The sequence below is a fragment of the Rhea pennata genome, chromosome 7, assembly GCF_028389875.1.
Source record: "Rhea pennata isolate bPtePen1 chromosome 7, bPtePen1.pri, whole genome shotgun sequence".
Classification (NCBI taxonomy): Eukaryota; Metazoa; Chordata; class Aves; order Rheiformes; family Rheidae; genus Rhea; species Rhea pennata.
The window spans coordinates 21992804-22004992 of NC_084669.1; the positions used below are offsets into that span (position 1 = coordinate 21992804).

Here is a 12189-nt window from a genome sequence, read left to right on the forward strand (position 1 = left end):
CCTCTCATTCCTAACGTGCAATCCCTTTGTTTCTGAGCCTTTCTTCTCTGAACCTGAGCATGCAAGTAACACACACGCGGTATGCATACACAAATGCACCCAGTTCATGTGCTGCTCACACACTTAAATTACAGAGACACCTGGACCAGCACAGCACCATCAGTTTGCAAACTTAGATTCAGGCTTGTGGATTCTCTTAATGCAAATGCAAACAAGAATCAAAACAAATGCAAAGCTCATGAAGGCTGATATACTTCTTTGAGGTGTTATTCCCCCACCACTCATCTTCCACTCTGTTTCTGAAGGATACTGTACATAACCTGCGCTCTTACTACATCTTCTTTCACTATCCCAGTATACATCCCTGATTTTACATTTACTCCACATATTGCTGGGTCTTGCCAGCACCTTCCATGCTCTGCTGTTGCTGCCCTGCATTCACTGAGATTCTCTTCCACCTGAATTTGAGGTTCACCTTTTTCCCCACAGTTCAGTTATTGCAATCAAAGCCATGACAATTCCTGTAGCACTGCCAAGGGCTGAAACACAGAACTGGCCCGTCTAGAGAAGATGCCTCCTTTCTCACTGCCCAAAAGATAGAAAAAGTCCTTCAGGAAGGAATGTAAACCAAATTTTACAGTCTTCCTTTTCCAAACCTATGGAGTAGGGTAAAAATGTTACACAGGTGAAAAGATGACCAGATTAGGGCTGCTAGTCCCTGCCTGGTCCCTACCACGGGGGTTCAATATTAGCTTAATCATTGAGGATGCAAGTAGGACACTCTAGAAATGTCAGAACAGTCAAACTTAATCACTTTGTCTAGACCAGGACACCAGAACGACACACTTCAGACAATGTGGAAATAGGGTGATCTACTCCCTCAAACAAGGTCTTTGTCCCTGGACTCCCCTGGTCAGCACCTAGCTGAGCCCCAATGCAGGAGGTTTGCTCTTCCCAGCACAACGCCTGATACCTGGCTTTGAAGCCCAGAGCCGATATGGCCGGGCTCCTTCCTGGAGCTGTGCTGCGTGCGAGCGAGGGGCTGCGCGGGGCCGGCTGCCGTGAATGACAAGCGCTGGCTATCGATCGCTTTCTGAACTCGGCCCAGCCGATAGAAGGTAATTAATGACTCCATTTGCCTCAGCACCGGGGAGAACAATTGAGTTTGAAACTGCAACAACCGGCAGCGCTGCGAAAGGCCCCCGGGGACGTCCCGGACACCTGCCTGACAGGCCAGGCTGCGCTGGGACAGGGCAACACATCACACGGGGAAAAAGAGAAGGGAAATCGGATAAAGGGAAAGAGCAGTATTGACCCCAAGGATGACTCAGGCGGGGGGCACTCGTGGCGGCGAGGTGGGTACCAGAAGGCGGGACAGGGCTGCTCTGGGGTAAGCGCCCCCGCGGGGAGCTGCCGGCCAGGGCCACGGCAGGCTGCAGGAGAGGAGAGGCGCCTCGCTGGAGCGCTGGGAAGGCATTTCGGCAGCCGGCTCAGCTTTGCTCTGTTAGACAGCTGCATTTCCCTCGGAGGCTTTGACAATTAGATGGGTTCTGCTGTGTCACCTGGCTGGGAGTTCTCATGCCAGTCACACGCGCTTTTATTATGACTGCGATTTCTCCTGGTAGTGCTACCAGCCTCCACCGAGAGCAGGGCCCCCAAGGCGCTGGGCAGACCTGTCACTGGGGCAGTAGCAGTCCCGGCCCCAAAGAGAGAACAGTGCCAGCTTGCTTCTCTGTCAGCTGTACCGGTGCTCTCATGACCTTCCTATGCGCTCTCTGCCACAAAGGCGTTCCTATGTCAGCAATATTAAGAGCACCTTTAAATTACTTGTTGGGACAGGTCAGTCCTACCCTGAGCCAGGGTGCTTTCTGTGTCACCTGTAGCTAGGGATGTGACTGTATCGTTTGTGTTACTTGTACATAATGGTGTCTTTGTAGCTTCCAGGCCTGGGAATGTCTCTTTATTTTGGAGCTATTTAATGGGCATATTCCCTGTGTCAGATGCAGCTACAGTTGTTTCTGTGTCCTCCGGCAGAGCAGCTCCTTGTTACCTGTCAGGATATTTCTATGACACCTGTAGAGCCTTTCTGTGCCTTGTGTCAAAGGCTTTTGCCAAATGTTGGCTCTGTATGTTCTCTCAGCAGCCCCTGGGGAGGCGAGATGTTTCCTGTTAAATGCACAAGGCAGCCCTGATCACGCTGACAGCAACTGTGTGCTCCTATGAGGAACACGGAGACTGAGGCCATGGTTTACCTCTCAGCTGTTTGTTAAGATCCTCCAGATTTAACAGAGAGGTGCCCCTGTGTCACAGCCCCAAAGATTCCTGAACCACTAGAAAGGGAACTGAGAAAAGTGATGATACTTCCTAACAACAAAGCTGGCGCAGCCACCTTCCGGCATTCCCCAATTCATCCTGCAGCTGAAGCCTTGCTTCATCTCAGTGACACCCCTTCCAAGAGTTTCTTTCTCTGCAAACTCCCCTCCGTGGAGCTTTTACTCCTAGCAGTACCCTTCATCAACTGAACCCACGGTTGACTGTCACAGTGCCACTCCTCACAGGATCTGCCCTCCTTTCCCAAGCCATCTCCTCCCTGTGAGTCCTCTCTTCACCCTCACCTGCAACCCTCTGATAGACGCCGTCTCTCCTCACTGTCCTCGCTGTTCTTTATTGCCACCCTTGCTCGTAACCACACAATTGCCAGCCTTCATACTTTACTTGTGTATTACAATATTTGAGGTTTTCCCTGAAACTCCAGCTCAGAGAGTCATATGCTTAGGTAAGAACTGCAACTTTGATCTAAAAACAGATGCAAGTTTCTGCCCCTTACAATTTCAGGGGAAAAAAATGAAAAAAACCTTCTATGGGTTCTGACACCAGAAAACAAAGACAGGGGATTTACTTTCCTTTGGTTTTGAAGAAAATATACTGATCCATGACTGTGAATCTCTTTAAGTGCTAGCAACACAGGACCTATAAATCTCTATCATTCAGGATCATCTCTGAGAAATTTTATCTGCTTCATCAGTAAACTGCCATATGCACAATTCATATTATAGCTGTGTGAAGTTTGGTATTTGTGTGCCCTGCCATTATTAAGCCCAGTCCTACTACAAGATAGTTAGACAAGGTCCACCCCTAGAGAGACTACAGTACCCTGTCAAAATTTTGTCTTTGTAGATTTTAAAGGTGGAGGTCAAGACTGGTTGTTGTAGGCTGTGACTGCGTATGCCCTCACATACCCAGAACTCTTGTCTGAGCTAAACATTCCCTTTCTCCTCACAAGTTTTCCACCTGTCCTGGCCTATTCTCTTGCTTTGATCATTTGGCTTCCTTATCTAACCCTGCTGCTTCCCTTTCTCCTCCCATCATCCTTTTCTTTCATTTCCCACTGGCTATACAAGGACCTTTCTTACCAGCTGGTCCTGAGTTTGGCAAATGTACACACCACCGACACACACACACACAGACACGCACTCTCTCTCTCTCTCTCTCTCTCTCTCTCTCTTTCGAACAAATAAATAAATAAATAAAAAGGTCAGTGAGCAGAGCAGCAATAACCCCTAAAACAGTACTATCAGAGGGACATGATTGATCAATTGAATTCCATAGCGGCTGAAAAATGTGGGATTAAGTAGTGTATTATACGCACAATGAGTTGAGGCATGATGTTCATTTCAAGTTCATTTCGCCAGCCCTCTGCCACCAGATCAGGCAATCAATAGGGGCAGCAGATATCATATATCACCTCTCTCCGTGCTAGGGAGAGAGCACCATAATCTCTCGCAAATTTAGAGTGACAGATTTGTCAAGATCTGAAGGGCCCCTGAATAAATGAAGGAAAAGAGACTCCTACAGCGACTTGGGAAAGCTGTGGTTTCAGCTCCTTCACACAAAGGCATGGGCCACGCACACATGGGAGACACGTGTGCGCAGGGCTCTGCGGCACGTAGGAACTGTAAATACATGTGTGCACAAACCTGTATGAATGATCAGGACAACCTACAAAGGGTAAAACCTAATTTAATGACGATCAATGGAAGTTTTACTGTTTACTTGAACACCCGCCCACTTACACCAAGCACTGTGCACATTTTAGGGCTACCATGCTTGAAAAGCAAATATAATCTAAAACAGCCACCTCAGTCAACTGGCTGCTCAGGCATATAAGGCGATGCAGAATCTAAAACATGCCAGAATAGTGATTGATTGTAAAAATACCAACGCATATTAACAAAATGGTGTGCACTTTCATGCATACTGACTGACATGTGTGGAAAAAAGTCCTCAAAGGCAAACAGCCTACAAGATGCAGACAAATTAAGATAAGCTTCAATACAGATACACTTTTTCTTTTTTTTTTTTTTTTTTTTTTTTTTTTTAATGAGCCTAGACCCAGCAGTTCCCTGTCAGCTTTCTGCAGAGAAGAGAGTGACTACTAGAATTAGGAGCATGTGACTCAGGTTACTTTAGTCCTTCTGAAAGGAAGTACCAGCCCAGTCTATCTAAAACTGAAAACTGAATCTGCACTAACTAGCACAGTGTACAGTCCAGCAAGCCAAGTTCTTGCTTTATTTTTTTCTAAGCCAAATCTGTCATGAGCTCCAGCCTTCAGCACCTGTGAGGATAAGCCTAAAGAGAGTAAAAATGCCAGGGATCAGTGTCAGTAAACATCCCCACTCTGACTAGGGGTGGAAAAGAAAAGAGTAAGAGAGAGAAAGGGAAGGGGCTGCTCGAGGGAAGGCTGCTAGCTGGGACAAATCAATATGTAATATTTTCTATGGTCTTGTGAGTGGTACTGTACTACGTTACTGTATATAATGTACTATTGATTATATCATATTGTATAATCACCTATAAACGGATATATCTCATAGCCAGGAGGCAGCAGGCTCAGTTATTACTCTGGGCCACCAGTTGGACATTAAGTGTGCCAGGAAAACAGTCGGCATGGCACCATCCAGGAGCTAAAGGCTGAAGTGCCTGTGTGGCATGGTTCTAGCCCTTCCACAGCGAAATGCCACTCCTGACCCACGGGAGCAGCCTCCTGCTGTGGGCACGCTCTCAGTCACCCAGAAGAGGGTCATGCAGGTACCTCAACCGCTTTCTTGCCAGACAGCAAGTTTCTGAGCTTCACAGACAGGAAGCTCCTGGGAGAGGCTGAAGTCTGAGGAATAATACTAAAAAGCGGGAAGGTGACTGTAGTGTAAGAGGGAGAACCTGATCTTAGGTTAGACAGAGCTGTAAGACAGTCAGACCTTTGTTTGATGAAAATAGTAGGTAGAGATTCAGCACAGAAGGTACGGAGATGTGTCAGCATGCACGAGAGTATTGTAAGTGGTCTCACCAAAGTTAGACTGAGGAGTGGCAGTGGAAAGATACTCAGCACAGTTGGAGAAGATTATAATGAGCAGACGTGCCTCAGATGAGATGAGGGATTATGACAAAGGGAGATCCACTTCAGGAGGTTTTAACAGACAGACTCACCTTGGATGAGACAGATGCTAATAGCAGGAGACTTACTCACTTCAGATGAAAAGGGGTTATAACAGAGATAAACGCACCTCATTTGAGTTGGGGGATAACGGGGAAAAAAAACAGATGGGTGCAAAGGTGGTTTATCATACAGGAAGATTCACTCTGGATGGGGCAGAACATTTATAATGGATTCACCTCTCCTCCAAGGGCTCTCACAGAGACAAACTTACCACATCAGACACAGGGTGGCATAACAGAGATAAAGACACCTGAAACGTGACAGGAGACACACACTGCAGCGAGACTGTGGCAAAGGGTTGCTGCAGGCACAGAGATGCACCTCTGATGATGCTTACACCAGGAAAGGTTTTTCTCGTAGTTAAAACAAAGGGTTACAAGGGAGGCTGATTCCCACTGAGTAGGACTAGGATTCGTGATACTCTAATTCATTTTGGATAGGAAGGGAAACAGTCACAGATGAAGATTCACCTCATTCTGGTAGGAGGTTTATAACAGAGAGATATGGATTGGAATAAATTAACAGCTACATGGAATGGGACAAAGATCCCAACAGAAACCAACATATGTTGGACAGGACAGAGGGCTCCACAGAGACTTGTCTGTGGTGAAAAAGAGTCAGAAACAGGATTGCTCATGATATCTGGAGGGAGAAAGATTCATCTACGATATGACAGAACATGATCAGATGGGAAGGAAATTATAATGGAGATATAACTTCCACTGAGACTGAGGAGCTAAAATAGGACCGTCTCCCTCCCAAGCTGTATCAGAGCACTTCTCCCGTTTCAGGCTTCTTCAGCCCTCTACAGTACAGGTCCATCCTCACACTGTAGCTATTCTCTGAGCTGCCTCTCTAGTAGCCTTCCACCGATGCTAATCGCTGTGCTTCGCTCCCATTTTATGCTCAGCATTGGAAATTTGGCAATTTTTAACCCTGAAAATCAGTGGAACCGAAACTCATCTCTGAGCTGAGCACCATTCTCCACAGCCTCAATCCTGCTGGGCAGGAGAGTCCCCTGGAGCCAGCAGGAGCATCTCCAGCAGGCCAGCTGCCAGGGCCAACAGAAAGGGGCTTCCCTCGAGTCTCCCCGGACTCCTTCCTGCAGGAGGGGCACAGCTCCTTGGGCAGAGGTGGAGGGCTCCTTTCGCTACTGCTCTGTTCTTGCCCCCCATCAGTTGCTGATCTAAGCCAGGGTGGTGCTAACTCCGTTTTCTCTGTCTGTGCCCTGCAGATGTATCCGAGGGCTCGGTTCCCAACGGAGATTCCCAGAGCAGCGTGGACAGTTTGCGGAAGCACCTTCGTGCCGACACTTTTACCCAGCAGCAGCTGGAAGCTTTAGATCGAGTTTTTGAGCGTCCTTCTTACCCTGACGTCTTTCAAACATCAGAGCACATCAAATCTGAGCAGGTGAGGGCCAGCCTGGCAACGCAGACCCACAGGCGCCTGCAGGGTGATGGCAGGGAGATTCCCTCGCCGGAATCGCTCCTCCTCTCTTCATCCCTTGTTCTTGTGCTGACCCGCTATTATACCTATATTGCATTCACATTCCACAGCACCTTCTAATCGTAACTGCACTGATGCATGTACACACAGCAGCTCTGTCTGCCCTCATGACTTGCCATGTACACTGTGCTCTTCCTAAATTCCCAGGTCAGCTTTTCTCTGCACAGACACCTACAAGTTCATTTGCATGTTCCTTCTGGGGAGGTACTCGCACAAACACTACCATGCGTGTTCACCGGCACACGTCACTGCTGGCAAACTCATGCACTCTCAGACCACACCAGTGACCAAGGAGTCACAGCCTGGCTTTAAAGGACTTTTGAGTATTTTCCCTCGTGGCCCAAAGCTGAGACCTGACTCCAGTCTTCAACCTAGTTTTCCGCACTTCTGCAGCTCTGCCCCCCTTCCCTTTACTCCCCCGCTTCCCTGGCCTTTTATCCCAAAAGCTGTTTGTCTTAATAAAATGAAAATCAAAAGTCTTTTTAAACCGCCCCAAGCCATAAACCAACAAAGGAAGAGAAGGAGAGGCTGGCTGTGGACTCCCTCCATCCCAGAGTCCCTGGGTTTATTACAATGAATAACCTTTATTTACTTTCATTAGACTATTAAGCACCAGCACAGTCATTTTTCCCCCTGAAACTCTGAGCAGGGCCCATAAAGCAAATCCGAAGCCTAATTGAGTTCATTTTAATTTCTCTCCGATCACAGCGAATTACTCTGGTGATAAATCAGGGGGCAGGCTCACCCCCAGTAGAAGGCCTAATTTGCAGCTAATTACAAAACTGATTTCTACAGGAAGATCAATACGAGAAGGAATTGGAAATGACTAGGCAGTCCTAGCCAAGCAGGGACAGGGGGCGGGGAGGGGGCAGCGTGCGGGGAGCCCGCTGGAGGAGGGGGAGAGGTGGGGAGGGGGTTGGGGAAGTGCATGGAAAAAAACAGAGCAGAAAGAGCAGAAAATCAGTTTTAATTTAACGTAATATTAATCAGAGCAACTTTTCCTGCTGTTTTGTAGCCTTCCCGGTTTCTCCAGCTCCCGCGTCTGGTCCGGAGGCTGCCACAATAAAAAGGCAATTACCAGAGCCTTTCGGACAGGACACCCTTTCAGATTCAATGGCTCTCCCCCTCCCACCCTTCTGTTAGCCATGTGGCTCCCCCCTCCCCAATTTCATACCCCAATGCACAGAGTGACAGAGGCGGGGGATGAGGCTTCTTTGTTTGTTTTTAAAGAGCTAGGACAGAGGTAGCAGCGGAGGGGAGGGAGACAGCTCAGCGGGGGGGGGGGGGGGGGGGGAAGGGGGGCGACTCAGTAAAGCTGCCTGCACTGGACCAACAGGGGCTGTCTACAGCCCATGTGCCCCAACCATGTCACTGAGGTCTTCTGCCCCAACCGTCCTCACGCCCAGAGCAAATACTTCCTCCCTCTGCTCAGCTAGGATGGGGGGAACGTGGATTTCCCCTTTCTTCTCCACCGAGCTTGTATACACAGACGTTCCCTTTCCCACAGGCCTGAACGAAGACTTCAGCCATCCTGCTCACAGCAGGCCAGGTCCCGTGCTTGGCCTCACCCTGCTTCCCCTGCACAGCAACACGCAGGAGGGTGGAATAGCTCATCCTAGGACTCTCCCCACCCCAGCCCTCTTGCCACTTGTATCTTCTCCATTTCCTCCTCCTCCTCCTCTTCCATCTGTGCAGGGGTTTGCATCTCTCCTCTTCCTCCCCCCCATCTGTACACTGTTCCCTTTCTCTCAGCGCATCAATAGCAAGCTGTCTTTCTCCTCTCTTCCCCAGGGTAATGAGTACTCCCTCCCAGCTCTGACCCCTGGTCTCGATGAAGTCAAATCAAGTCTATCCACCTCTGCTAACCCAGACCTGGGGACCAACGTGTCAGGACCCCAGACATACCCTGTGGTGACTGGTAAGCTGCCTGACCAAACAGCAGAACCAAGCTTTTTATTTATTTCCCTCATCACCATTAGCTTCTGCTTTTTCTGCTAATGCAAGATATCCCTCTGTGGTAAACATGGAAAGAGACAGAAAGACTATGGAGGAAGTAAGGGAACAAGAGAAGCTTGAAATTCAGAGTGCTGGCAGTTTTGGGTATACCTAGAGGTGCCAAGGTATGACTCAGACAGGTAAATCCAGACATGAACCAGGAACTTGTGTGCCCACATGTAGCTTAGGGATGGATGACCGTAGAGGACAGGTATGTCCAAATGTACACTGTGATTTCTTCCTTTGTGTCTCAGAACACAAGCTTCATGGCTTAGTCACAATCTACGCTTGGAGTTCTAGGGGAGAAGTGATAATTTAAGCTTTATTCACCCCTGGAATTTTTAGGGGGCATTTACAAGTTAAATACTGAAGTTTGCTGAACTGTGACTGTTAAACTCCCTCTTCCTTAAGCCCATGAGTCTCTAACAGCAGCTGGCAAAAGAAATTTGTTCACAGCCTCCCTCCTTTCCCTTACTGTGGGCACATTAAACTCAGGTGTGACTGGGAAGCCAGGGTAGGAAATGAGACCAAGTGCCTGACAGCAGAGGAACCAGGATGTGCAGAAGTCAGAGGCAATTTCTGCAGCAGCTGTTTCATTCAAACTTCCCTGCTGCTGGTTGCACTCATATGACCTGGCTGGCACAGGACTTCCCTGGGGTCACAGGACATGCCACCCTGACACTGGAGTTAGACTGCCTGGTCTGTGCATATCTAGAACCGTAAGAAGATATTTAGGTGCCACAGCCCCTTCTTCTAAGGCTTGTTCTAGTCACTACTGCTTCCTGCTCACACAGCTACCACAGATCTGAGAATTCCTTCTAGGCAGCTAAAGCAGCTGGCAAGGCTCAAGCGATTTGCCCCAGTTTGCTATACCCCCCTTACCCTACTGTTGCTGTAGCCCACTCTAGAAACCTCACAGCACAAGCTGAGAAATAACTCATAACAAAGAGACGTATCTTGTTAGCAAAGGAAAGAGCTGCTGCTTCTTGGCCACAAAGCTGGCCTCTGATGGCACAGAATCATTCAGTTTGTATCTCTAGTTTTTCTTTAAAACAGCTAATAGCCCATGGGGTCAAAGCAACTGCTCACTAAGATGCAGGCAGTTGTTGCTTGTTCAGCAAGGGGGTTTTGCTGCATGCAACATTTAGCTACTAGAAACTTTGGAATGAGGTGGGGTTAGTAACAGCTACCCCAAATAGAAAGGAGATCCACTGTAGGGTCTGCAGAATGTCATGGAGAACCATGAGGAGATAAACTGTATATTTAGAGAAAGTGTAATATTCCCATTTTATTATTCCCGTAATATTTCCATGTTTTTTACTGTTATCAAGCTTGACCCAGGATCACCAGAAAAATGGTTCACCTATGGCAAATTTGTGTCACTTTTCCGTGTATTCTCATATGCAAGACAAAATCCAGCTGGGGTCCCTCTATCATTTAGCAGACCTACATCTTTTACTGGAAATACTTCCCCGTCCAAGGAGGGCAAAGTCAGCAGAACAGCAGTACTGTCTTTCCTTCATGGAAGGCAGGTCCCCTTAGCTGATTTAAAGGTGAGGTGCCTAATGTTAGAATTTAAATTCAAAGGGGCCATTAAGATCATTCTGTTTTGTCCTTCTGTGTAAGAGAAGATGGTACCTTTCAGCCTGTTAACATTAGAGATGAATTCCCAATGGTTGGAGACACTGCACAAGTTTTGGACATGACTACTCAAAGGTACAGGAGAAGACAGATTTGGTCTTACATAACAGGCTGTGGTCAGAGGCAGAAGATACTCTCCCTGCCTTCCCCACGTACCATTCCCATTCCAGTCCCTGGAATACTCTCAGCTCAGCTTGGGAACATCCCCATATGATCCATCTGGATCCAAGAGTGAGAAAAGTTCATTTCAGACCCAGCTTGACACTCCCAGGTGGCAACTTAGCACTAACATCTCAATCTGTATGCGACATTTCAATCAGTGCAGAGTAACAAAAGCAGAACTATTAGCACTAGGAGCTGTTCATTGGTGGTAATGATGGGGAAACTCAGAAACTAGAAATGAAAAGGGAAAAAAACCTCAGCACCCTGAAAGGCAGCGGGGGAAGAGGGCTGGAGAATTTTTTTCTCTACACTTAGGCCAGGATCCAATGTTTGGATTAATGGTGCCATTACCCAAGAAAGGACTGCAGATAATGCTCATTCTTAAAATGGTTTTGCTGGCAATTAAATGGTCGCAGTTATTGATCTTCATTGATCTAATGTCCTTTATTTGCATAATCTATTAAAGATGAATGATTCATGATGTTTTTGCTATGGGGCTGGGCAGTGTTTTCAGGAAAGACCAGAGAGGTGAGGAGCTCAGTGCTGCCTCCTGATGTCCCACTGGACAGGAGCTAAGGAAGAGGCTGGGAGCATGCAGTGTATTACTGTGGTACCATGCAGCTCCCTCTCCCAAGATGGGATACTGGAGTAAGAGCCAGTATTGAATTGCTGGTTGTAAGCACTCAGCTTGACTCAGTGCACAGGCTAGTACCTGGGGTTTAAAAAGCCTGGGTTCTTGTTCTGGGCCATATGTCCACTAACTGGAGATACTGTTGACTTTAGAGGAATTAGGGTTTCAGGCTTCATACATAGCACTAGGCAAGTCATGCGACCTCTGTCTAAAATGGGATGATGCTAATAATGCAACACTTATAGCTCCTCAACTTTATGAAACCCAGAGACAGATAAAGGGAATTCTGCATCTTCTATACCTAAATACCTCATTACATGCCAAGATTTTAGATAACTACCTATTATCAACGTTTTGATGACTTCTGGAGAGGTGTTTTCTCAGACTGTGTGATCTGAGAAAGCTTGCTGAGGCATCCAGTTAGTCATGGGCCACTGAGACTCTAAAGCCTTCATAAAGGGCAAGAATCCCAAGGCTTTGCTTTCGGAAGAGCTAGTGATACCTTTTTCTGTCTGGGAAGTCTGAGCTGGGGAAACTTTTTTTAAAAAACTGAAACTAAATCTTACATCCTGAAAGAACCACACACAGATTTTGTACCTTGCATAGGTAGATTTGTTTGAGTTATCACCTGGCTCTACAGAATGTCCTGGGACAAGAGCAAAGAGACATTTTGGAGATGACATTATGGTAGCAAAACAGGGAGCCATCTTCCCTGACCATTATTCAGTGATGATCTCTAGCAACACAGTTACCCACAGCA

General features: G+C 47.5%; 1 protein-coding gene across 3 annotated transcripts in view; it reads left to right on the plus strand.

Annotated features, from left to right (window-relative positions):
- PAX2 (paired box 2) overlaps positions 1 to 12189 on the plus strand; it is an 83805-nt gene that overhangs the window by 51258 nt on the left and 20358 nt on the right. For all 3 annotated transcript variants that reach the window (XM_062580165.1, XM_062580163.1, XM_062580164.1), the window contains exons 6-7: positions 6729 to 6904; positions 8792 to 8918. In XM_062580165.1, the coding sequence (XP_062436149.1) occupies positions 6729 to 6904; positions 8792 to 8918 (303 nt within the window). The remainder of the gene's footprint in view (positions 1 to 6728; positions 6905 to 8791; positions 8919 to 12189) is intronic.